The 27,125-nt window shown below is 46.6% G+C and overlaps 1 protein-coding gene across 4 annotated transcripts in view; it reads right to left on the bottom strand.

Moving 5' to 3' along the window:
- Window positions 1-26,699, bottom strand: part of SLC25A42 (solute carrier family 25 member 42) — a 33,515-nt gene extending 6,816 nt beyond the window's left edge. The window contains exons 1-8 of one of the 4 annotated variants that reach the window (XR_012156216.2): window positions 14,958-15,426; window positions 13,568-13,687; window positions 10,573-10,684; window positions 8,113-8,138; window positions 7,048-7,214; window positions 6,283-6,399; window positions 5,518-5,669; window positions 4,409-5,142 (exon numbers count right to left, since the gene is read on the bottom strand). Coding sequence is in view for 3 of the 4 variants with exons in the window: in XM_073324443.2 (XP_073180544.1) it covers window positions 4,817-5,142; window positions 5,518-5,669; window positions 6,283-6,399; window positions 7,048-7,214; window positions 8,113-8,138; window positions 10,573-10,684; window positions 13,568-13,687; window positions 14,958-15,026 (1,089 nt within the window). In the remaining variant the exon portion in view is untranslated. Of the gene's footprint in view, window positions 1-1,609; window positions 5,143-5,517; window positions 5,670-6,282; window positions 6,400-7,047; window positions 7,215-8,112; window positions 8,139-10,572; window positions 10,685-13,567; window positions 13,688-14,957; window positions 15,429-26,616 lie in introns of those variants that run through there. The other 3 variants (XM_073324444.2, XM_073324441.2, XM_073324443.2) reach the window with 3 other exon arrangements.
- Between the last annotated feature and the right edge of the window lie 426 nt (window positions 26,700-27,125).

Raw genomic sequence — 27,125 nt, forward strand, 5'->3', positions numbered from 1 at the left:
CAAAGAGGATGGATCTAGACTGTTCTCAGTGGTAGCAGATAACAGAACAAGGAGTAATGGTCTCAAGTTGCAGTGGGGGAGGTTTAGTTTGGATATTAGGAAACACTTTTTTCACTAGGAGGGTGGTGAAACACTGGAATGCGTTACCTAGGGAGGTGGTGGAATCTCCTTCCTTATAAGTTTTTAAGGTCAGGCTTGACAAAGCCCTGGCTGGGATGATTTAGTTGGGGATTGGTCCTGCTTTGAGCAGGGGGTTGGACTAGATGACCTCCTGAGGTTCCTTCCAACCCTGATATTCTAGGATTCTATGATCTCCAATATTTCGCTTCCCCTTTGCCACCAATGCTGTAGCCACTGATGCCGGATGCCAGAGACTTCTCAGATTGCATGGTAGCACCAAAGTCCATTTATCAAGCACTTGTTAAAAAAGTTTCTTCTGAAATGCACTGACTGCTTCTGTGTTAAAGCAACCACAGTGCAAGACCTGTAATGCTTAAGCACTGCCAGGCCCATGGAGGTCAGGTGGAGTTACAGATGTACCAGCATTTCCTCAGACCAGCTGCTGGACTGGGCTTCTAAAAAATATACCATGAAAGTTTCAGTGGATATTCCCACTCCACTGCCTGCCTCGCAGGGACCATCAACCCCGTGACTTCCACTGATGGTTGATTCTTACACGTGCCAAGGCTCCTCAACATTCCCCTTTCCCCGCCAAAGTCCTCTGCACGCACAGAGATCTGCCTTCCACCTTGGTTGCTGCTGGCCTGTCTTCCCATCCCAAGGCTGTATTGGCACTCTCAGGCCCTGCGGCCATGTGTTCCTGGAGAACAAGGAGAAGACTGCTTGGGGCATGTGTCCAGGGATCAGTGAGGGCTCCCAGCAGCAGCAAGGGGTCTGCACCAAATGGATACGTTTTGTCTTGACCCTCTGCTGGAAAGCCTCCCCAGCTTCCCACACCAGTGCCCCTTACCTGGCCCTCAGAACTCCACCCAGGCAACGACCAGTTCACACAGCCAAAGAGCTAGGCACTGGGAGGAGCTGCCATTTCACATCCAGTGGGAAAAGGGAAGGAATCACACCGGACAAACGATACTCGAGGACTTTCCAAAGGAACACACATCCCTGGTATCTAATCCTCGTTAGAAATGAAAGCTCTCACCCCTGCATTCGACAAGGAGGGTTCTGATGCTGGACTGTTCTGGGAACCCAACATCAATCTTGCACTTATGCCAGTTTAGCTATTCTCCATCAGACCTGCCTTCCCCGAATGGCCAGGGGTGGACCCAGGGCACTAGACCATGGTAGAGGGGAGCGGAAGAGAAGGAAATGCAAGTTAATAGTGTTTGGCTGCTAATTATCATAGTAAGACAGCTGACCATTTTAAGAGAGAGTCACATAATTTGGGATCAGATGGTCAACAATTCCAGAAAAATGGGAGGGGAAGAGAGAAGATTTACACGGGACTTGTCTCCTTTTTGGAGGGATACAGAACATACTCGTGGGAGATTCCTGAAGCAAACTGAAGGTCATTCCATTACACACAGTGGCACCGTCCCCTCCTACCCAGCATGCTAGAGGAGCTTCAGGGTCCCTCATTTCAGGCAGCAGATTTGGAACAAGTTTTAATTCATGCAAGAAAGTAAAAGAATTAAGAGTTTTGGGTTTCCCCCTTGTACATCCCAACAGGGGGAAACCAGCTACTTCAAACGTACACAGCACACACGCACAGACAGAGAGAGTTATTTTAAGAACTCTTTTGTTCAAGAAACCAAAGACAACGGCTAACATAATTAGACTGAAATCAGGTCTGCTTCTGGACTAAACAAACACAGTCAGTAAAAAGGTTTGTCTAAAAGAGATTTTTAAATTAGCTGCAGCGCTAACAAAAACCCCCCACCCATTCACCCCTCTGGGTCCAGCACTTCCACACCGGCACTTCCTTAGAGTCTCACGTCTCTCCTTGGAGTTTTTGGTACAGATACCCCAGGCTTCTAGACAGAAGAATCTCACCACCCTGGCACTGGTCTCACTCCTATCCAAGTGGGCACTCCCAGGAGTTATGTGACTGAAGGCTACAGCCCATCAGGACTTCTTGGTTCCAGTCTCTCTTCAGACCAGTGCTCATATTTAATACAATGGGTTGAGGGGGAAGACTATTGACGCAGGGAAGATGTCTCAGAAGGACTCATGCTCCCAACTCAGTTCCATCTCCGAGTCTGGGGCCTTCCCCGCTGATGCATCCCCTTTCGCCAGAGAGTCAGGGTCCTACAAGGAACCGAGCACGCTCCGCTGCTACTGACTGCAGTGGTGGGCTGAGGGGCTTCTGCACACAGGATCAGGCCCCTAAATGAGGGTCCACCTTCAAACGGCAGGTGCAACTCATTCGCTATCTGCAGAGCTGGGTGACCCCCTCTAGTGGTTACTTCACTGCCCACCAGGTTGTGGTCTAACCCTGACCATAGTGCAGACAAGGGAAACCAGTCTCCTCTTGCGTGTACACAGCTCCCATGCACTCGATGATGCACCCACCACACAGGAAGCCTCCGCACATCAAGAGCCTGATAGCGATTAGACGTACCTTGGACAGTAACACACATGCCACTGGTATGGTATCTCCACTCAGGGAGTCACGCTGCCAGCTTGATACTCCCTCCCCTCCCCCCATCATATAATGGGGACAAAGAGAAGTAACCAGCTTTTCCACTGGGGAAAGGAAAGCGTCAGAGTTCTTGCAAAGGTGCGTGCCACCAATATAAAGAACTTCATGCACCGGATGCTGGCTGGACTCCCCTCCCATCAACGGCAAGGGCTGTTCTTTTAGGGCTCGTTTGTCTCATCTGTCACAAGCGTTTCCAGTTTCTTAAAAATCTTTTAAAAATTGAATTACGTTGTACTTCGACGATGTGACCAGAGACTTTGAGTTTACACTGGATATTCTCATGAAGCCAGAAGCGTCAGACATCTCACAGAGGTCATGTCCTATCTGGGCACCGGCTGTTAGCACAATACTGACGCTCCTCTTTCTAGCAGAAGAACGCGCATACCAGTACTCCAGCATCTAGACTCTCTGGCCAATCCCACGAGAGGATTAAGAACCCAGGGCCAGAGTAGGTGCTTGTCATTAATCACTAGGAAAATATTTGGCATTAGAGGCAGGTTCTGCTCCAAAGAGTGAGTGAGTGCAAAGACTATTAAAAAAAAAAAAAAAAAAAAAAGAGGGGTTTAATTTTACCAATTGCGATTCTCTTCATTCTGGCGAATGAACTCTTGATACAAGGTTTGAGCAACAATAATGAACATTTAGTGTCTGGAAGGGACAGATTTTAAATACAACCTAGTTACACACTCTGCTCCGTTTCTGTTCCACACAAGCAGCAGTCCTGCCACATGGAAAGGTGTGTTTGAGGGGTATACTGCTTGGGAGGGGGGAGACATCGGGGTCATTAGAGATGGCTGGACAATTTCTTCCTCCTCGCTTGTGCTCCAAGTTTAAAATAAAGCCACTTGCCCTTCCAAGTCTCTCAGTGCTCTGTTCCCAAAATATTATCGGCGTTGAACTGTCACACTCAAAAGGTGCCTTACGGTTCATTTCACACTTGCAGCTGGGAAGGACTGGCACACCTGGCATGATTCCCAATGGGTGACAATTACATTACTCTTGGTAAACTGAGTTTATTTTCTATGAGCCAAGTTGGTCCAGTACAATTCTAGAATAAGCTAATAGAATCAAAGTTAATCAGCTGAGGTGACATGACCTACGGAGTGTGCACACCGAGGGTGTTCCAAAGCAGGGCCGACAGCTTTAGACAAAGATGAGGTTGAACCCATTAAAAACAGCCACCTTGATAGGTTATTCATAGGTGTGCTGACACCCACCCCGGAGTTTATTCTCACATTGCAGTTTAAGCAGCAACCACAATAATGAAGGATATAATTCATTAAAAACTTTGAGTGTGTAACACTTCCCCCTCTTAATCTCCAGTCTTAATACTGCAATTTGCTAAATCCTTCCGAAAATGCTGTGTTTAAAAATACAACAACTCCGGATAGTGGGGTTTTTAAAGTAGTCTGAAAGCAACACTGTTTCGACTGAATCCAGGCAGTGCTGATGGCAGGCACAGGAATTCCAGATTGAAAGTTGATCTAACTCCAGAGTCTTTGCTAATTTTATAGAGGGACATTATAATGTTTTGTTCAACACAAAGTAAAACCAGAACAAACGATATCTGAAGGAAGGAACACTTCCACACTTCCAGCCAGAGCACACATCCAAATTCTGGAGTAAAAAATTATTTTTAAATAAAAAACTTAAATCCTGGATGTTCCATTTCAAAGGCTATTAACCCTCTCAACTCACATGTGAAGTTCATTGCAGACCGACTGAAATACTGCTTGCCAGGGTGCTTACCGATGTGTAGTTACTAAGAACTGCGTAGCTGGAACAGCTTTCACCTCCCGGATTTCCAGCTCCATCCAGGCAGACTGGCGTCCCCTCCACACCACCTCATCAACACAATGAGCCCAGGAGAGAAGTCAGCAATAGCTTAGTGTGTATCGAAGAGTTAAACACAAGACGGAGGCAGCTACCCTAGAGAAGGCAGCTCTGCTGTCACCCAGAACCACAGGGAGAATTCCATTTGGTGAAGGTTAATTGCATGTCTGGGTTTGGGGATAACTGGGAGGCTCATTAAAAAAAAACAAAACAAGAAGTAAAATCTCAGCAGCAGGGGGTAGCACTAATAAAATGGGACAATGCTAGTGTTTGCTAGACACACACAGAGTACTTCTCCCCTGTAATACTTTGGAAATGAAGCCACTACCTTTCAATATTAGTGCTGATCTGTAATTTACGGAGAAGGATCTGGGTAAGGTCAAAGGTTGTGAAACTTATTCCCACTGCGATTGGACCTTTGACCCAGTTCATGCTGAGTCCTTTGTACAAGCCTCGGATTAGTCCCTCTTCTCTTATAATCTCTCGCATGGTGGGTAGGATGGAACCGTACACGTGTCCCATGACTCCGGCCGTCTGCATTCGCCGACGCACCACGTCCAGAGGGTAGGAGGCCGACTGGCCGATCAAGCCTGCGCAGGCGCCAAACGCGAGACGTTCCAGGGGGTATGGCTGGGCTCTCCCACTGTGATCTGGGAAAGAGGGAGGAAGAGGCAGTGTATAAATTGCTTCCTGGAGTAACTGCATAAATACAAAGTTACATGGTCTAATGGCCAATACAGCAGAGAGGGCGTCAGGAATCCTGGGTTCTCTTCCGCTAGAGGTGTGACCCTACGCAAGCCCTTGAGTGTCAGTTTATCCAGCTATAAAATGGGCACGATGTACCACATCCTGCTGCTTCCCAGTCCAACAGAGGTGAGGAGAGAGGAGACGTCCTTTGGTGCGGGATCAGGGAGGCAGCTTTAAACCTTTTATGACCAAGGGCTAAAGCTCTGAGAAGCGGTTCTGCTGCCAGCCTGAGCTGCCGTCACCAGGGTGTCAGCATTCTGACGCAGGGTGAGCTTTACCTGCATGCAGTTTCTTCAGCGACTCGTAGGTGAAGAAGCTAAGCCCGGCGTACGGGATCACCCCAAGGATGGTGGGCGCAAAGCCCCTGTACAAGGTCTTCAGCCCCTCCTCCCGGGAGATTCGGATGAAGACATGGAGGATATTGCTGTACCTGTAGAAACACAGACCCCAGACATTACCAATGGCCTTTGTGTGCAGGCAGAAATGCTTCCAACCTGCCTCTCAGGGGGACCCACAGGTAACCTGCTTGCTCAGCTGGAGAAATCCACCAACATTTAGCTCTGAGCGTACGATGGGGAGCTCAGAAGGGACTTGATTAAGATGCAGTTTTACAATAAAGCTATTGGAAAGAGCTGGCTTTGTCATTTGTCCATGACCTGTTGACCTAGCAGAGGGCATCCGGTTGGGCCTGTCCTGAAGGAGCAATGTCAAACTGGCCTCTTTGTCCCAAACCAGCACACAAGGTACCTCTCACTTGTGAGCTGATCACTATTTGAATACTGACCTTGTGGGGAAGTCTCTGGCCTGTGTTACGCAGGAGGTCAGAGTAGATGGCCTTGGAATCTATTAATCTCCTTCTGGAGAAGAAAGGTCACTGGCCTATGTCAGACTTGCCGATTCCCAAGGCTGAGTCACCAAACCCAGAGTTACACCAAAAGCTTAGAACAAGGCACGAGCCGGAAAGATGGATTAAAAATCATGTGACCTTCAAAACCATCCACCTCCACCCCGGATGCTTACACCCATTCCCATTAGCCACTTACATCTCCTTCGGCGTGACAGCCATTCGAGCTCGCACCAGGTCCAAAGGGTAGGTTAACATGGCAGCTGTTGTTCCTGCCAGCGAGCCAGCAATGAATCTGGGCAAAGGAGTCAACGTTCTAAAAACGAAAGGGAGACAAAACCAAACCGATCACACCTGCACAGAATAAGGATGGTACTTTTTCTTAGGCTTCCTCCCACAGCTACACTGAGCTGGCTTCCAGCAGCTACTTATACTGGGAGGGGGCAGAGGGGAGCTTGGTGCTGGTGACAGGCTGGGGGCTGCAGCACGCCTGATTTGTGTCTTTCAGACACATCTGCACTACAGCATGGAGAGGGGAGTAAGAGGCCATGCACTAAAGTGCAGGGTGTTTGGTTTTCAGCACTCTGGGGAGGCTGCGTCCCGTTGCTTCTCTTGGCAGTGCTAACCCCAAATGCTATCTGGGCCACTCCTTGCTCACCCACCTAGAAGGCAGGATCTTATCAACCAGAGGGAATCGGCCTGGGACACAATGCAGACTCTAGGCAGCAGGGACACCCCGCATTGCTTAGCTCCTGCCCCACGGTGCTCTACACAGCTGCCCCCTATCCTGGGCTCTCCACCAGTACAGCGTTCAGCTGAGCAGCGATAGGTTCTCACAGCCTAGAGGCACCCGTCACCTACATAACAATCCTAATTCCCACAGGCCTCCAGTCCATACAACCCCTCTCACCCCAACAGTCAGACTCTGCTCCTACGACTAGGCTCAACACTGGCGGCATCTTACTTTCCATGAAAGCCGTAGTAGCTTCCCAGGAGTTGCTTGTACTCTTCGTGCGCACAGAACTGGATGGCAGCATATGGGATCACCCGGACCATCGTGGCCGAGTTCCCACGCCACAGGCTCAAGAAGCCGTCATTGAGGTAGGTGCGATAGATCAGCCTATAGGCTTCCTGCATGCAACAGAAAATGAAAACGGGGTCGAAGGTGAGAGGAGACGACGCTTCCCACTCTTCACCTAGGATGGAGCCAGAACGTCTCCAGCGGGAGGAAGCAAGTCCCAGCAAGACGGCTTCCCTTGGGCCCCCAACCACAATGAGGTGGGAAGACAGTCGCTATTTACATTCCCTCCTTTGGGCTGTGCCCCGAATACACAGAACAAGAGCATCAGCATCTCTCAGATAGGAGAAGCATCTTTTAAAAGAGAATTGGACACAAGCAAAGCTGGAAAGAGCCAAAGGGCTCAGAGCGGTTTAAAGACAACATGCCTTTTAGTTTCCTCTTCCAGGGCTGGAGTGATGTCTGCACAGACCACTTTTCAACCCAAATCAATAGACTCATTACAACGCAGAAGGTTTTGGGGATTATAAATATTAGCATGTGCTATCTGTAGCATCAACCTGGCACATACATCATAAAGCACTCTACAAACCACAGGGAGGGATGTCCACCCAAACTCAACTGTGCAATAATCTTTTAAAGAATCCCACTGCTGGCTGAGTGATAACATTGGGTGGGGGAAGATGCAATACCGCATTATGCCCAGCAAGATGGAGCCCAGGGTGCCACCAAATGAAGAACTGATTATCTGCGGTACAGCAGCACCCCTAGGCCCAGAACAAGTCTACGACGGCCACTGTGCGAGGTGCTGCGCAAAGGTATGATGGAGACAGCCTTGCCCCAAGGAGCACGATCAGTTACACTGTTACAAATCTTTTCCTCTGTGCTACTTCGCTATAAACATTGCTAATAAAATTCAAGCCAGACAGTTAAATACAACAGAGCACTTTTATTGCTATTCCTGCCATTAATCAAACCCTTTACATCAACAGGAGACAGACATCACCTCACCTTGGCAGAAAATCTGTTTGCAGACACTAAAAAAAAAGAAAAGAGAAGAACATTAGTGTGTGGACTTGCTGCACATTTAACTAGACAGAGTCCGACAGCCATGCAATTTAGCGAGTAAAATCTATGGGGATGAACTTGGACACCACAGAAGCTGCAAGCTGTTATCAAGCCTTTTCTAGTTCTTAAGTCATGAATTGCATAAAGGAGCAACATAGTGAAAACTTGTTCACATGTGACTGTTGCATGGCCTTGAGAGGATTACAAATCTGTCAGGAATTAGAAAGCAACCGCAGAAGGTGCTGGATTGCTAAAGAAACAAGGTTTTGTTGTTTGTCTTCTTGTAGCCCGGCTTCACACCTGCAATAGGAGTGTTATTAGAACAGAGCATTTAAACACCCTGTAATTTCATCACCAAATACCTTGCATGTCACAGTTAAAGGAAAGCTGTCAAAACTTTGAACAGATGCAAGAAAAGAAATTACACCCAATCTTGCAATGAGCTCCAGGCAGGTATCCTCCCTCCTGCATGGAGTCCCGTTGAAGTCCTGCCCTGTGCAGGATGGTGGCCTCCGGTTGTAATTTGTGCATGGAAGGGATCTATTAAAATATGCTCGACTCTTCACCTGAGAGATTGGCTTATGGGCCACAGGATCTGTGAGCAGCCGCACAGTAACTAGCAGGCGCCGTACGCTTGCTGAGGAAGAAAGCTTCATCTGCTGAGGGCTGTCTGGAAACTGTTTATTGCAAATGTCCACTGCACTGGAACCAGCTCTTCTGCCCTCCCAGCAGCAGGCCACCACACACTTACTAATTTACAAGGGAACTTTTGTAGCTCAGATGGCCCAAGGCTGCTTCCAGCTGCCTGAATAGGAAAGCCACTGCCAGCTAAAACCCCCAGACAGTGAGAAAGATAAGGAAACTCTGCTGGATGCCAAGAGATCAGCCAGAAGTGGTGGTTTCTAATTAGATCGTTCACCTCCTCTGCAGAGAGTTTAACTAGACAGAGAACTTGGCTATTTATAAAACATAGGCCTGTACAAGTTAATGGTGATTTGTACAAACAGCTGCTAATTCACCCCTATTCTCCAGCTCCCATTACACCCTTCAGCTCTCAGTTTGGATCTCTTATGGAAAGTCTTAAACAGGGGAAGTGAAGGGCTCATTCCAGTGAGGTAGACAGTGAGGTGCTATGCTACACACAACTCTGTCAATGCCTCTCTATCCCAACCTAGAGTCACCCTAGCTATCGAAGCTCTCAGATCTCTCCCCCACCCACCCACATTAGCTCTGCTGATGCACTTCTGTCCTGTCCTGCAGCCCCCTGCTATTCCAGAATGGGGCCTCTGCTAAGCCGATATTGATGATCAAGTCAAATCGCCTCAAAATGAATCACATCTAAGGGATTAGATTAAATCGAACTCATTTAATCGGAGATGCAAACCAGATTTAAATCCTTGGCCTCTCTCTCTAAAAGTCTACTACGTTAGGCTACTGTGCACGCACGCACGCTTACTTGTAATATTTAATATTCCTGGGTCGTTCTTCCACTGAAACGGATTTATCAGCCTATAGCTGCAATCTGACAGATGACAAAAATGCTCCCCGTTCTGATCAAATGCATGAGGATGGTCTAGTCAAAGCAGCTGAACTTGGGTTTTCAGTTACGCATATTTAGCATATGGGATATGAAAAGGAATTTGTAGTATAAAGCCAGATATTTTGGACTCTACTTCATTGACTCTTGAAGCAGTCTGTAGAATTGATTTAACTTACAACCAGAATATTTTAACTTAATAATTAACAATGTAAGTTTGAGTAAATATGTTCTTCTTACCCATCCTTTAACAGGAAACCCCTGGTGTTTATTTACTTCCGTCTAATTTTCACCATGTCCCCATTCCCTCCTTCCCCTATTCCCTGAGGTTAAGCAGCCCAATAGCATCTTTGTACTTTTCAATGTATATCTCCAAACTGAACCGTCTCACGAAGAGCAGATGTGAAACCCAAACCACTACGCCAAGCCTTCAAAATGGTATTACCCTCCCCCCCTTCAGTTTTAACGGCAACACCTTACAATACATGGCTGCTATATGTTTCGAGAACCTCCCTCACGCCCACAGACGATAAGAGCATGCAAGACCCACACTCACAAGCTGCGCTCATCTTCCACTAAGAAACAGTGGGCTCAGTCCTACACCATGGAAGTAAGTGGCAATATCCCTATGACATGTGGGCATAATCCTAACAGATTTGTGGCCGACTGTCACCTTTCGGGATCAGAACCTATATCCCAAGCAGGAAACAAAGGTCCCACGCTCCTGTCAAAGCCACACAGGGTTTTCTGCAGGTTTAGGAAGAGCAAAACGTCAGAGCACAGACCAGCTGTACTGCTGACAGAGGAGAACAGGCACTCTGTTCTTTTAGAAGCTGTCTGCTTTCTCAAGGGCTCACAGCATTCACCTTGAAATATGATTTTCGTCCTATCTAGCGGGGCTACTGCTGTTTTTGCAACAGCGCCAGCCAATGCACCAGACATCAGGGAGTTGATCACTTTCCTTTTATCCGGGCTCCCCTAGGAAAAAAAACAAAAAACAAAACACATTACATTGCTCAATGAAGGGACAGAGTTGGGTGACTGGGATGCAAACAAACTTTCCTGTACATAGCATCTAAGCATATGCCTGCACAGCAGCAGTCTGGGCACTGAGATAGGGGAACCAGAGTTAGTTACACTGGGTGAAACTGTCCCTGCTGCTAAGCAACACTCGAGTTATACCTGTAGAGCTGTATCCATGCTGGAGCAGTACTAACCCAGGTTAGCCCCAGAACATCCTAGCGCCTATCTCAAGGTTCTTAGTGCTGCACTAAGCTGCTCTATGAATTGTTTCCTAGTGCATTATGGGAGAATTTGTCTGTCCTTCCTAACCCCTGGAGGGCTATGGGCACCCAAGTTCTGGAACCCAGGTTACAACCTGCACCTGCCCTGCAAAGCAGATGGGTTAGAGCCTGTGTTAAAGTGAAGTCCTGGCTCTAATCTATACACCCACCAGGTAAGGAAGCCTGGATTCAAAGCACGTATAAACCCAGGGAAAAGCTGTGTGCGGGTGGACAGTTTATGGCTAAAGCCCAGGCACAATGCAGACATTCATACAGCTGTCTCAGGGCTCTTGGGAGTACATTTGCTTAAACAGTATTTCAACATGTGGGAAACAGCAACTAGCAGTTCTTTACTGCTCAGTTTCTTTCATGAAGCCTTTTATTCACAGGGACTTAGGACAAATGGAAACCAGCGTCAGGGCTTTGGAAACTCAAATACCACCTCCAAAATGCCAGATACTCCAAAGCAGAAATTCAGCTCTGAGCTGGACCCTGAAGAACAAAGATTAAAAGTAGCCTACCAGAGTACAAAGTTCCAAAGTCAATGACCTCTTACCCAGAAGGTGGCCTATCCCTTCCCTGCTAAGATTACAGTGAAAAGCACTGCCCCCCTCTTGATTTAAGTTAAGTACTGAAAGCAGGTTTCTGGTTTTATTTTAAACCTGCACTTCCAGGGACACCACGACCTTATTTCAAACTGGCCCCAACACCACAGAAGCATAAGGCAAGACAAGTTTCTCCTGCGAGATAACTGCAAAGGAAATAGCTTGGTTTCTTATATGCCTGTCATGTTTCAGATTTAGAGTGCAGTTTGCTTTTCATAATACATGCGCAGAAAGCAAGCCAGAGTGTTAAATCTGACACACTGAAGGCAACAAACTGTCAGGAAAGCACAGATTAGTCTTGCCCATGTTAGCTTTTAAAGACACATTTTATGTTTGCATGGCATGTATTATATGTTAAGTGCTCTTTTTTCTCAGATGGATTTGCCCAATTATGACTGTACCCCTTGGTAATGTTGTCTCTGTTCCCCTCGACCAAAGATCTTTAAAAAGCTACGTTATCAAAAATTCTGCTCAATTGTAGTCACCTTCTGACCTCTGCCTGCCCAACCCTAGACGCAGGCAAGAGGTGGGCTCATCTTCAGCCCAAGTTCTGGACAAATAAAGTAAGGGGGAAAACAAGCCGTAATTACTTCTGTAATTACTTCTTTATTCGAGGCCTGTATCAGCCACACGCAGCCCTTGCTAACGTTTGCGGAGTTCTTTAAAACAAACAAACAAACAAACAATCTGCCATGAGACTTCTGCAAGGGGTCAGCCCAGTATCAAAGGCAGCAACACATGCTGCCATAGGTAGGACTCCCAGGTGGTGCCTCAGCGCCCAGAGGGCTGGGAGCTGACAGTGCCCCACTCTGGCTCCCTCCCCCACTCTCCTCCACCCACAGCAATCTTAAAGTGACTCCAGACTGAACTACATCCCAGCAGGAGAATGTGTTGAGCTGGCTTATCCTAAGTCTTTGGAGGGGATGAGGAACAGAGTGAGCAGCCGGGGAAAAAAAAACATTCCCAACCCCATTTAAATAATTCAGCATAGCGCCGAGTTGTATGGAAGAGTATTAGGAGAATCTTGCTGGAAAATTCAGGAAGCGTTTCCAACTTTAGCCTGCTAGAGTCCCAGATAAGCAAGAGTTGGAGTTGGCAAAATTGTGTGGCTTGTTCTGTTGATTCTCACTAACTGACTTACACAGGGACTAATCCAGGAAGGTTGGGAGCAAGCAGCTTCTCCGTGCACTGGCTAGTTCTCAAAGCGTCACTTTTGTTCCTTTTTGCCAGTTCCTTAGAACTGCATTTAAAAAGTCTGCTTCAGACACTCTTGCTTCCCAATCATTTTTCTGATGCCAGCCAAGGACAAACTCATACATACCAGAGTTTTCTCCTCTCTTCCCCAGATTATTAATGTAATGAAGGAAAGAGAGGTTCTCGTGAATTTCACTTTGCCCCCTAGGCACACCAGGCTTAGCAGAACACTACATTTGTAAAAAGGACATTGGGAACAGATGGTTTGACCTTTCCATGAAATTTAAAATCCACTGATTCCATTTATATTATTTCCTATTCAGTACTTTAAATACTTTTCCTATTTTTACAACAGCAGCTTCATCACTACTGATACAACACAGCAAACACGCTGACCTAAGGCAGAAAGAGGAGATGTTGGTTATTAGAGCAAAGGCAGGAAACCAAGACTTGTGGCTTCTATTTCCAGATCTGCAACCAAATGCACAACCTGGGACATGGAACGAGTTCTCTGCAACTCAGTGGGATACCCATCTACCTCCCAAAGGGTAGACAGGAGACCAGAGGCATTTCACTGATGTTTGTAAAGTGCTTTGAAATCTTCAATGAAAGCCACTGTTGTACAGCATAATACTTGTAAGCACTGCAGCCGTTTCAGGGCTCCCCATATCAGAGGTCATTTATTTTTCCTTTATGGAATAGCAGCCAGCCAAACCAAATCTCCCCTCCTCCCCCTGCAAATCCATCACACACACCCCTCTAGAACTGCCCGCTCTTACCTCAGATAGAACATGGGTTGGTACAATTGGCTCCACGCCATTCTGTTTTAAACCCACTTGACCTTCCTTCACACCATTACCCATACCAGTCGTGCTTACTAGGCAGAAGATTTGTGGCTCCTACATTTTGATAAAAAAAAAAAAAAAAAAAGCAGTGGTTACATGAGAGTAGAAATGAACATTTAGGGATTGTTACCAGCTTACACTGGAGTACACAACATGATCTGCAGTAGAGGCCACCTCCAACTGGTAAACCCCCGTCTTAAACCACCCACTTTAAAAGTATCCCAAAAAGGTTTCCAGCACAGTTTATCCTCCACAAACCAGCCAACTTCTGCTTAGCAGCTGATTTCTAATGTTCCCTTAAGTGTGTGGTTTTCCTGTAGTTAAATACTGGGCTGTTATCACTCTGTTTCCCCTGTAAGGCTAGAAAATATGAATTTTACTTTTGGAATCTGATTTATTATTTCCTGGGCCTTCACTGATGTGTGTTGGACCTTCAGAGACCTCCAATCTTTGGAGCCATTGACAGTGTAACAGATCCATGCTCCAGTCTATTTGACTTCAGTGGAAATACATAATAATTGCATCTTTATTCCTTAATATTTTAATAGGAGGGAAAGTAGTAATTGTCATTATGCTTGCTAATATTACATATTAAGATTCCAACTGGTACTGAAGGTTCTAAAGGACAAATTTCCAGAATTGGCACCACAGCATTTCAACTGTTCTAAGAACCAAGATAGAGAGACAAAAAGGGTTCAAAAGGAGATTTTTAGATTTATTCCCTGTATTTATTTTTGTCTTTGTTACCATCCAGCAAGTGTGTCATTGACATCCTCCTATTAATTTTTGATGTTCTACTTCTTCCCACAAAGGATTTCAGTTGTAAATTATATTACTCTTGCTAGGGAATCTTTAAAATTGTCTATTGCCGCTCTCCTCCAGAACATATTTCTTCTCTGTCCACTTCTAACATCCCAGCTCTTGATGACAAGATCAAAACATGCATAATTTCCAGGAGCTAAGAATCAGATACTAAAACTGTTTTACTCCATCATTTGCAGTGAAGCATTCAAGTTGCCAATCATTCGGAGCTTCTAGATCACATTGGACAAGGCGCATTGAAATTTAAGACCTATGCATGGAAAATGGAAACAAAATTGTCACAGCAATAACTTCAGGAAGTCTGGCTTGAGCAGCCAGGTGCTATTTTAGGAAAGTGATCGATCCAATGCATCATCACATCTTCCATAGAGACTATTCTGACAATGCCAATGATTTAAGTGCATAAATATAAATACATAAGTGTCTCCAGAATTTCGTTTATTCACACTAGTTTCAAGCATGTGTGCACTGCAGCTCATTTAACATAGAAGGTTTTTCTCACTTTGATATATGCTCTCCAACTACTCTCATCAAGGGAAGGGTTGCCCAAACCTTTGCTACAGAAGCACATGGATACCACAGATAAAGACCTGAAATACGAAACAAATTGTCATTTCAATTCCTAAACTTCTATCAGTGTCTTGGCTCTTGTACTTTGAGTTTATATTTTCTCTACAATGAAAAAAAGAGACTCAAGGATACATTTAAAAATTCTCAGCAAGCAGCTTTTATCTGAGGCAGCAAGTTGCACTAGACCTCTTTATGAGTGGGTCAGAGCTTTCCTAGAGGCATTCCTGCTCCAACATGATGAGCCTCAAGTGGTCCCATTTGGTTAGTCTCCACTGTAGAGGGGTCCCAGTCCCAGCTCTGACACACTCACTGTGCCCCCTTAGGCAAATCATTTCACCTTTGCCCTTGTTCTATACACAGGGAAGGTGAGGCCCACCAGCGGCCCATCTGAGAGAGGTGTTGCAAGACTCTCTCAATTAGACTGAAATGGGGTGGTTTTTTGGTTTATTTTGTTTTTTGGTTTTTTTTTTAAATGAAAGGCACCGAACAAGCATTCTTATTGTGCTATTTTAATCACATCACGGCCATAAAACACTCCCAAAAATCCGTTGGTCACTGCAGCAACACCAATGTAAAGTGAGACACAGACAAAGCTCCTCTGTAATCATGCATGACCAATGTGTTAGCCAGAAAGCTATGCATGACCCATGCGCTCACTTCACAGCAAGAGAAACAGCCCTAAGTATCTTCAGCACCAGACACTACCTGTTTGATAGAGCCACAGCCCATGGAAGCACAGCGATTTGGAAAGCTTGCGATCATATTCCCTTAGGGTTCAGTCTGGGCAAATGCAAGCTGGCTGTACTTTACACAGCATGTGTGTGTGTTATTTATATTGCAGCAGCACATAGGGGCCCCAAACAAGGACCAGGGCCCCCACTGTGCTAGGGGCTACACAGATTTGTAATGAGAAGACATTCCTTGGCCAGGAGAATTTATAATCTGAAAGCAAAGCTTTTGGCCAAGGTGGGCTTCAAGACTGACTGTTTAGCGAGTAACACACACACACACACCCCGTAACAAGATTCTAGCCGGCCTGCAGGAGAGTATAAAAAGAGATCATGACATCAACCAATTTAAAATCCGGTGAAATCCACTCTCATTTTTCAAGGAGCAGAAGAGGAGAAATTTCTCTATGGTCTAGCCAGATGGAAGGTGTAATTTAACTCATTAGGATTCTGCATCATTAGTCAGCAATCAAATGCACAATATATTTTCACCTCAAAAGAAGTTGGCTCTTAGTCACATTTATCCACATGCGTTACAGACAAGTGTGTCATCTGGCTATTTTATAAGCCACATATCTAGATTCTTTCTAGGCATCCTAAACATATTTTAGTAATTGTGGAAATATGGGGGGGAGGGATAGCTCAGTGGTTTGAGCATTGGCCTGCTAAACCCAGGGTTGTGAGTTCAATCCTTGAGGGGGCCATTTAGGGATCTGGGGCAAAAATTGGGGATTGGTCCTGCTTTGAGCAGGGGGTTGGACTAGATGACCTCCTGAGGTCCCTTCCAACCCTGATATTCTATGATTTATGTGAGCTAAAATGAACTGCCTGCCCCATGTCCATTACTGGATACACAGTACAGTCTACATGTTAAAAAATTAAGCAGCACTGTTTGACTCACCTCTTTAGCTTTGCTCATTGAGTATTTGAGCACACTGCAGCCTCCAGAGTAATTAAACTGTAAAATTAACCCTTCAACAGGTCAGGTGTTCTGTTTTCTTAGAGGCTAGTTTTGGTAGCTCTCCCTGATTAAAGGAAGAGCAAAACAGAGTCAAGTTCTTCAAATAATGCAGACAACTCACTTGGAGAGATGTTGCACAAGGAAGAATTTAGTTCATTGCCCGGACCGAACCCTAAGGGAACATGATCACAAGCTTTCTAAATCGCTGTGCTTTCATGGGCTGTGGCATGAACCCTAAGGCATCAACAGCTCTTTCATTTAAAGAATTGATTTTTTTTTTAAATATTTCAAACTTATAGCACAACTCATCACATAAAGATGAATTCACCAAGATACCCTGCAAGTTGCAATAATAGATGACAGGAAGGGTTAAGCCAGAGTTCTCTGGATATGGAGACAAAGTAACAGAGTTACATTGCAGGTTACTATGCGTTTCCCTTTAAACTGACTTCTCAATTAAACCTACTTACAAATAGTTTGACTTGATATAATCTGATCTACAGTACACGAAATCCTTAGCTTGTCACCCAGCTACATCCTTTCCTGGGGCAGCCAGCATGACAGGTACAGCGGGCAGAAAACAGCAACTAGAACAAGTTCTCTCTTGGCCCCCTGGCAAGAGCTAATCCTGCATTGATCACAAAGACACTCACATTGCATGGATGTTTATTCACCGCTTCACTAATGCTGCAAAATCTGTGTGCCGTGCCCAGCTGCTCTTAAGCACTCTGACACCCTGGCAAACATAAAAGCAGACCTAGCCATTCCAGTTTACACATTTACTACTGTGGTCAGAATATAGCAGAAGGCCAGGCATCCGGCACACACAAACTGGCTTGCAGCCTGTCATTGCCAAAAAGACATTTGCCCTAAAAATACCCACTGGAATTTAGATCTATTGCAGGACACTAAAATTTCTAGTAGAATGTCAATTACTCCAGTGTGAATGGCCAAGATATTACAAAGCAAACGTTCAGCAGTGTCAGCTAGTTGCATGTCAGCTATGGTTATTTTCTAAGAAACATTTGCTTTTAGCTTGGAGAATGCCAGTGGTGACTATGGAAATGGTTTAGAACACTGGACACGGCGTTCTGACTGACAGGTAGTGGCCTAACCACAGGGCTCTGGCCGACAGAGGCATACGTCCCATCTCCATGGGCATACGTCCCATTTCACAACAGCAGCAGGACAAGCAGTGCACTTCAAATTAGTTGCATTTTTCCAGCAGATGCAGTTAAGGGTTACTGTGGCTTTGTGCCACAAGAAATATGCTATAAACACCCAGAAATACAGTTGTGATTGATCCAAGAGAAGCAGGTCTGAGGGTGAACAGGTACAAGGCATGCAGAGGCCTGGAAGGCATTTCCTTCTCTAATTAAAGCTCAGAGGCAGATGGCCAGTGACAAAGGGAGCTTGGAACAAAATTGCTGCTTGTTTTTCAACACAAATTTACAGCATAAAATGGAGTCTAATAATTAACACCTACCACATGCCATTCATCCCCAAGGATTGCAAAGTACTTTATAAATGTATATACACAGATTACCTTTACCCACTACCGAGATACAGGTACCACAGCACAGACCAACATATTTCATATTGGCTCCGTATTAGCTTCTATCAAGAAATTGTAAATACTGCATTCAGCTGAAGCTGCAGAGGAATTTAGAAGGCAGGAGGTAATTGCCAATGTTAGATCGGCATATGCGCAATGTGCCCAGCCATTTGATGGTGTCATCACAGCCAGGCAGAGCAATAGTAGCCTGCCGTTGGAATAAGTCCATGGGGCACTCGCCAAGGATATGAGACAGTCTGAAGTTGACCACAGCTGCGTTGTGGGTCATTAGAAAAACCCCATTGAAAGAGGTTGGCCACACAACTGCCCTGTCCTGTTCGAAATTGGGTCAAAGTTGACCACCAGTGCCTTGGCAGATCAAAACGTGGTGGACAGATGGTTGGGTCTGTGATGAGAGAGCGATTAATGACGGTGGTCACTGATCACTCGTTGCACCAAGCAGATTCCACCGTCATGTCGTGTGGTGGCACAAGTGACCATAAAGGATATCTATAAGACAGGTGAGCTGGCGGGTGGTTGAAGAGATCTGCGTACAAAGGCAGATCGCTGTTCTCATGGATCTTGGCCAGCAGCATAACTGAGGCCTTCTCATGGTGAATATGGGGCAATGCTAAGTATCAGTAGCCGTGGCAATGGAGTTGCCCATAAAGTCCTGGTTAACAATACACATGGCTTTGTTGAGCTCTACATCGACCAGATGAGTGACACCAGACAGGAGAACAGTACTCTGCTGTTGAACGGCAAAGGGCAAGGACTGATGTTCTAAGCGTCCAGGTGCTCACACCCTAGATTGAGCCAGTCAATTTTCTGAGCAGGTCGTTCCAAGGGCTGACCTTGGCTGCCGTCTTCCTCAAGTGGTTGCAGTACATTAATGACCTATCCAACATCACACCAAAGTAAACTGGGTTTGGATTATGCTGCAGGTGTTGGCAGTTGAGGAAAACGTTTAACTCGTGGCTTGCGCTTGCATTATGCAGATTAAATATACTAGAAACCATCTGGGAAAATCTCAGCTGCAGGTGCCATCGACTACAATGGTCTGCCATGAGCTATTTTGCCTACTAACACCTGTTTTTACTAGAAGTATCATGTTCGCATCTCCTTTTCTCCCATTGCTTTGCACTAGTTTTTCAGACTAAGCTTCTCAAGGAGGGAACCACATCCCCTTATATGAGGGTACAGCACCGAACAGAACAGGACTCTGTTCCTGATTATGGCCTCTAGGCACTACCATAATATAAACACTGTCTGAAGTAGGAATTCACACCAGGGTGGAATTTCAATTTGATGCAAGGAAAGTTACATACATAGCTCCCACCGCTACAGGGCCATACAAGCTCCATTCAGAAGTGTTGGTCTCACTCATTGACCAATACCTACTTAGTTCCTACTTGTTCAATTTGTTCATCATCTCACTAATGATCATTCCTCCCCGTTTCAGTTTATGGGAGATCACTTTGCAAAAGAGTTTTCACACATTTTCCCAGACAAAGTGAACACTTAACTGAAGTTATTCAACATCAGTCAGGAAAAAGAAAAGGAGGACTTGTGGCACCTTAGAGACTAATAAATAAAAAATAAATTTTTGTTAGTCTCTATTTGTTAGTCTCCAAGGTGCCACAAGTCCTCCTTTTATTTTTGCGGACACAGACTAACACGGCTGCTACTCTGAAACCTGTCAACATCAGTCAGGAAAGTCAATTGATTAGGTTTGCCTCAGTTGTTAAACTGAGCGATTGAGCTTGACAGAAAAAGAGGTGTGGTAACAGCTGAAACTCCAGAGGCTGAGGGCTTGTCTACACTGGCACTTTACAGCGCTGCAACTTTCTTGCTCGGGGGTGTGAAAAAACACCCCCTGAGCACAGCAAGTTGCAGCGCTGTAAAGCACCAATGTAAACAGTGCCCCAGCGCTGGGAGCTACACCCCTCGTGGAGTTGCGTTTTTTAGTGTTGCCAGTGTAGACTAGCCCTAATTCTTCCTTCAGATGAAAGCCACATTGCTTTTCACATTTGTCAAGCCAGTTCTGAAAAAGCTCACTCCATAGACTTGGACTGGAGAATCAGTCCAAACACAGATTTATGTACAAACTTGACCCTGATGCATAAGGCCTGAAAAGTTCATGGAATTTACCAGTTTGCACCCATGTTTTTTAGCACAATGCACACTTTAGTGATTCATTAATGAATCACTGAACGGACCTTTCGTTACCAGAAACGTATCTTCAAGTTCAACATGTTTTCCCAGTTCTAAAGTACAGGCAAATACTGCTTGTTTTCCCCTACTCCCGAAGAGACAATACTATTCCAACCAGCACAACAACATGTAAGAAAGGAGATAAAAATTCCTTACATGGTTTTAGACTATCTAGCTTGAACTGAGAGAAAGTCACTGGCCACTGGGGAACGCTTATTTAAAAAGCCCAGTAATTAAGCCAACTGCGCTAGTCAGTGCTGTCAGGCCCTACGGTTTGAACTGAGCTCAGAATGCCTGTTCCACAAAATGGAAAAACTTGGCAACTTCAGAGACCACAACTGATTCTCTAAAGTGCAGCTGGGAACTCCTCCACAATACCTTCTATAGCCAAAGACTGGAGATTAGTTCTTTGCTGCAAGACAAATAAGCAACCCTGTTGAACTGGGAGGGGGAGAAATTAATTCATTAGGGAAGTCTGAGGAGCCAGACTATCAAGGTGAGGGAGTACACTGTCTCTGACAACTATCCTCACAGCAAAAAGAGAGGAAAAAAAGCAGTCTCCCAGAAGCCTGCAACACTCTGGTCAGGCAAATTCAACCTACCCACTATTGATTTTCCAGCCAATCAACCTCAGTCCTGACTTACAACACCCCTGCCACCAGGGGCACTGGAACAGGGGGGATCTGGGGGCCACAGCCCCATCACTTTTTACTGACTGTAAGGGTCAGCGACGGGGAGGGGGCAAAAAGGAGCGAGGGGCAGGGTTTTGGAAGGAAGGGACAACGTGGGGGCAGGGCCACAGTGTCGATTCCCCCCCAGTTGGGGAGAACTTCCGTCGCCCTGCCTGCCACCCTAGTGCAGGGTATTTCCTTTGCAGAAGGGACTGGATGTTCAAAAATGTACAGAGACAAGAACACTGTTGAGGAAATTTATCACAGGTGACACGAGGCAGATATGACGCAGAGCTGCCAACAGATGTAATGCCAGGGTCATTCACTCAACATACCCTGAATCATTACCACAAAACAAATGAGGCTTTACAACTTCAAAGGCACGCATGGTGCTTTGCAGCATAAGTCAACAAACCCCTGGCCCTGCAGAGCTTACATGCAATACAAGGAGGCAAAAGCTAAAAGACATTGGGGGAGAAGGGGAAAGTCACTTGAACAGTTTGTTTCACATTTATCTTGTCAGCATCACATATCTGTCAGTGAATTAAGCATGAAGCCAGGTACGAGCAGAGGATGGGAATGGAGGCAGCAGAAAGCTAGCCTGGAGAGAGGAGTTTTGGGGAGGAGATGGAGGCTGTTGGCCCATGGGATGCAGCTCCAGAGACAGAAAGGGAAAGAGGCACCAAGCGCCTAGCTGGGAGGAGGCAGAGGGTTTGTTAGAGTGAGCAGTGATGGCACAGAGGGAAAACACAGGCCGGCAAAATGTTACAAGAGTGACACATGGTTAATAGGCATGGTATCGTCCTCACAGCTGTCTGTACACAAAAGTTCTGCCTACACTTGCTTTTTACCTGGTCCATCACTAGGGTTCCTACAGTAAATATAAATAATACTTGGTGTTCTAGGCTTAGATCAATTAAAATGGCTTAGAACGTGGCTACATGGCTTTTGGGAGAAAAATTTGACAGGGGGGATGATGCGGGCAGCCATTGTGGACTGACTGGAGGCAGGAGTCAACATTTCGATAGTGACTGAGAGATGACAGGTAGCTTGGGGACAGGCTCTGAAGGGCTTTGAAAGCGAAGACAAGCAGCTTATGGTTTGAACCAACAGAGAAGGGGGAGCCAAGGAAGGGGTGCAAAGAGAGGGGTGACATGGTCAAGGCAACAGGCTGGGAGAATAATCTTGGCAGCAGCATTCTGATCAATGTAGCACTAATCAAGCTGTGAGATGCTGAGAATCTGAATGAGAACTTTCCCTGAGTGGATGGAAAGGAAAGGTCGTATCTTAAAGGTATTATGCAGAAAGAATCTACAAGGTTTAGACAGAGAGTCTGGAGGTGAGGGACTAGACAAGCAGATCACACAATAGCTAGAAGCAAAGTGTTTCCCCTTTCCTTCCTGTCACTGACTGGAATACAAGCATTGCTAGTCCGAATACTTGCAATCTTCATCCGGAGCTATTTCAGTACAACAGCTTTGATCATTATAGCCTCTACCTTAAAACCCAGATTTTATTTAAGAGGGTCAGAGCTCAAGATGATAAAACATTAACTCAGTCTTACTTCATTAAACCAGAACTGAAACGGATGTGCCTTAACAGAAACATTTTTCTTATTTCTCAATAGTGATGCTCTTTCATGTTGCATATATGGTCTGAACTTCAGCTGGAAGTATCCAATTATTTCAGTTCATTTTAACCATGCTATGGCACATCTTATATTAAGTTGCTACCGTGAACTTAAGCATCCGTCCTGCCTAACCAAAGCACTTTGTACAACGCTGTTAAGATACACCCAACTTGGTAGGCCCAAAATTTGACATAATGGCGCATATTTTGACTGCCATGCATGACAACAAGGTCCAGTGGATTAAGAGCAGATCTGGGAGCAAGGAACTCCAGAAGTCTAAAGTAAATCAGCCTGAGTTTTGGGGTTAAACAACTTACTCAAAGTTGCACAAACTGTGCTTCTGCTCATCCCCTCTGCAAAGTGGGGAAAATACCTTCCCTTCCCTGCAGAATTGCAACAATTAATATTTCTACAGCAATTTGAAGAAGGACAGCACTAACTACATCAGCATTAATGCATTAGTGCCAGTTTTACATGAGAAAGAGATATACATCTCAAGGGTTGGTGGGTTGGGTATATTTAGCAGCAGAATTGCCAAGGAAAAGGTGACTGGTTCCTGTACCTTTTCTAATACTAAATTTGTTTGGCCTAGTATGTACTAAGCCCATGGTAATCTGCTTCAAGAGGTAACAATACACTCATTTCAAATCAGCACTGGCCACCTGGCGTTGTATTGTCCTTAACCCTTAAGGTCCGCATGCCAGGTACAGTACATCTATGAAACACCTTGCCTCCAGGTGGCCCTGGCCCTGCCTAAGTCAGTACATTGCAGCAGCTGTTCACAATGGCTGTACAAAGATACTACCGTGGCAGAGGCTGTGAAACTGGCCTGGAGCCAGCAAGACCTCAAAGCTGGTGCTCTCTCTGCCCCAAGGACCCAGTCATTCTGTATACAGAGTTCCTGCTGAAGTAAAGCGGAATACTGAGGGAGATCTAATTGAGAGAGACTGCAAGACAATAAGACCAAAATCTGAAGGGTGGGGGGGGGTTCAGTGTGAATGGCTGATTTCCAGAAAAATGTCAAGCACCCACAATTCCAGCTGAAGTCAATAAGATGTGCAGATACGCTGTGCCTCCGACAATCCAGCTCTGGTGTTTCAAACCAGGCAACTAAATTCAGTGGCCACTTTGTTAAACATAGAAAATAGGCCAACATTTTCCGATCGGGTCATTTTTAACTGCATTCACTTTTAGATCATGGGTGAGTCATACCAGCCCTCTAGAAACCCTTACAATACAGACTCTCTTCTCTCCATTATTTTGTCACACTCACTGACTATAGATACCTCCGGTTCCCCTCATCACTTCAGCCATTTAAAAAAAAATAAATAATAAAGCATGTTTCCAAAACATTCCAAATTGCCCGTGGGGTGTTTGTGTGGTTGGTAAAACAACCTCCAGAAAAAGCCTTGCATATTAAGAGGCTGTGAAGCACAAGGATGCAACCTTATCTTCCAAGTGAGGATGAACTTCAACCCACATTTTTTAGCTAGCTGACTAGCATATTCCTGTGCAACTGCATTCATTAACTTCACTGCCATCTTTAAACCCTCAGCGCTACCCAAGACAGCAATTGTATAGTGCAGAAGCTTGACATTTTATAATATAATAGCAGTAATTAGTACACCTTTAGTGTAGTACCTGGCATATTCAGCAGAACTATAAAATGGCACTGATTAACTTACATGACCCTTTCCAACATATTCTGCTTTTTGTTGTTGTTTTTTTGTTCCACCTTTAAGACTAGTTTGAGCATGTTTTCCCACTTCCATGTTTGGAGGCAGAGCCAGGGCAGTGGCTAAACTGGAGTGGGATAAGGGAGGAGAGATTCAGAGTGCTCAGTACTCCATGTGTTACTTTCTAGCCCTCCTGTATCTATCCCTGAGCAACAACATCCAGCCCCATATTCTTCCCACAGTTATTTCAGCTTACAAAAATGCACTTATCTAGTGGTCTGGAAACACATATCTGAAGGAATATTTGGCTTGAACAGAGCCTTGAGATGATCATATTTAAGGAACAAACACCTGATGCAGAAGATTTCTGTATCATATGTATTGTATTTTCAGATTTGGTTCTAAAGTGTTAAACGTGATATTCACAGGGAAACTCTGCCCCTTGAACACATATTGTTTGTGCAGAAACTTGATGGTGGCAAGAACAGGAATAGCAAGTAGGCCTTTTACCATCAGAAGATCATGGGGGAAGGGAAGAGAAAACGGAATTATATCAAGTCAATATTAAGAGGAGATATTTGCTCAATATCTCCTCTGAATACACTGCATCTGAGAAGTCCACTAAGAAATTATTCCTAGTTGTTGGTCAACTGACCAGCACAGTAACTCAGCTTTACCCTTCGACTGATCTTTACCTATTCATGGTAAATAGGCCCAATGCCCTGTGATGGGATGTTAGATGGGGTGGGATCTGAGTTACTACAGAGAATTCTTTCCTGGGTATCTGGCTGGTGTGTCTTGCCCACATGCTCAGGGTTCAGCTGATCGCCATATTTGGAGTCAGGAAGGAATTTTCCTCCAGGGCAGATTGGAAGAGGCTCTGGGGGTTTTTCACCTTCCTCTGCAGCATGGGGCACGGGTCACTTGCTGGAGGATTGTCTGCACCTTGAAGTCTTTAAACCATGATTTGAGGACTTCAATAGCTCAGACATAGGTGAGAGGTTTATTGCAGGAGTGGGTGGGTGAGATTTGGTGGCCTGCATTGTGCAGGAGGTCAGACTAGATGATCATAATGGTCCCTTCTGACCTTAATATCTATGAAATCTATGATTGCCAAATTTGACAGGAAGTTGAAAAATACTATGCAGCTTATCACCTGATCATTGACCCAAAGACAAAAGAAGAGGGAAGAGAGGGTGGTTGGGAAACATTGCAAAGTATCCCCCAAATACACACTAAGATGCTTTTCCACCACCAGAAAGACACCATCAAACAGATCGGAGCTTGCATGCTCCAGGCTGACAGAGCCAGTGACCAGATCCCTCTAACCCACAAGCCAGCGCTGTCCACTAACACAGGGCACCAATGAAGAGGGTCAAAGGAATATTTACACAATATCACAAAGCTAATTCAGGGGGGCCTTGTCCCACAATGAGGGGGGCAAAGGGGTGCACCAGAAAGACCCCTAACCCACACTTCAGGGTCCCATGTAACTCAGGAATGGAAGGGAGAAGGTTTCAGGTTTTCCCCTGACAGCAGAGCGCTGGGACAGGGTGCAACTACCCCACCCACGGAGAAGGGGCTTCCCATGACGGGATCAAGTCCTTGTGGGTGCTGCTCCCCCTCTCAGCCCTTAGCATCCTCTGGGAGGGGACCTGAGCCGAGAGCAGAGGCACCAGCGCCCCGGGGAACGAGGGGGCCGTCCAGGCAGGGACCTAGGTGACAGCTGGGGCTGCTGGGCCAGTGAGGAGGATGCCCCACAGCAGGCTGCCGGCCGCCCCCCAAGCTGGTCAGGGGCTCTGAGCCCCACAGGGCGCTGCGGGGGGGGGGGAACTAGACCGTCCCCCCCGTTCCCCAGAGGGGCTGTGGTTACACCTGTGCCCCGGGGCAATTACTCGCCCAGCTCCTCTGCAGCTGGGGGAGGTTACCCCTGGGGGGCCCTCCCCTCCAGCAACAGGGGGCAGCCAGCACCTCCCCAGTACGATACTGAGGGGGATGACCCCCCCAATTCAGGGCTGGGGGGCGACCAGGAGGACCCCCCCCATTCGGGGCAGCCAGGGGGACCCCCCCCATTCGGGCTGGGGGGCGGGGCAGCCAGGGGGACCCCCCCATTCGGGCTGGGCGCGCCCCTCCCCCCGCGGAGGGCTCCCACTCACCGGCTCGGCCCCGCGCTGCCCCGCTGGGTCCCCGCGCTGCTGCTGCTGCTGCCGCCGCGGCCTCTTGGGTCCCCCGCGGTGCCGTAGGCGCTGGGCGGGGCTCCACTCCCAACCGGCCAATCAGTGCTGGGGGGGGCGGCATTCTGCCCGGTGAGTGGCAGCAGCCCCAAACACCGACAGCTTCGTCAGCCAATCAGCGAGGGGAAGGGGGAGAGGGGAGACGGGAAGGTGAGCTGGGAAAGGGGGGAGTTGGCAGCTGCACCGGGCACTGCCCCCCCCCAGTCACTGGCCCCTCCCTGCGCTGCCCGCCCCTCCCCCCCAGTCACTGGCCCCTCCCTGCGCTGCCCGCCCCTCACTGCCCTGCACCGGGCACTGCCCCCCCCCAGTCACTGGCCCCTCCCTGAGCTGCCCGCCCCTCCCCCCCAGTCACTGGCCCCTCCCTGAGCTGCCTGCCCCTCACTGGCACTTCACTGCACTGCACCCATCACTGCCCTCCCCCCCCCCAGTCA

The sequence above is a fragment of the Lepidochelys kempii genome, chromosome 25 (genome assembly GCF_965140285.1).
Source record: "Lepidochelys kempii isolate rLepKem1 chromosome 25, rLepKem1.hap1, whole genome shotgun sequence".
In the NCBI taxonomy this organism is placed as follows: Eukaryota; Metazoa; Chordata; order Testudines; family Cheloniidae; genus Lepidochelys; species Lepidochelys kempii.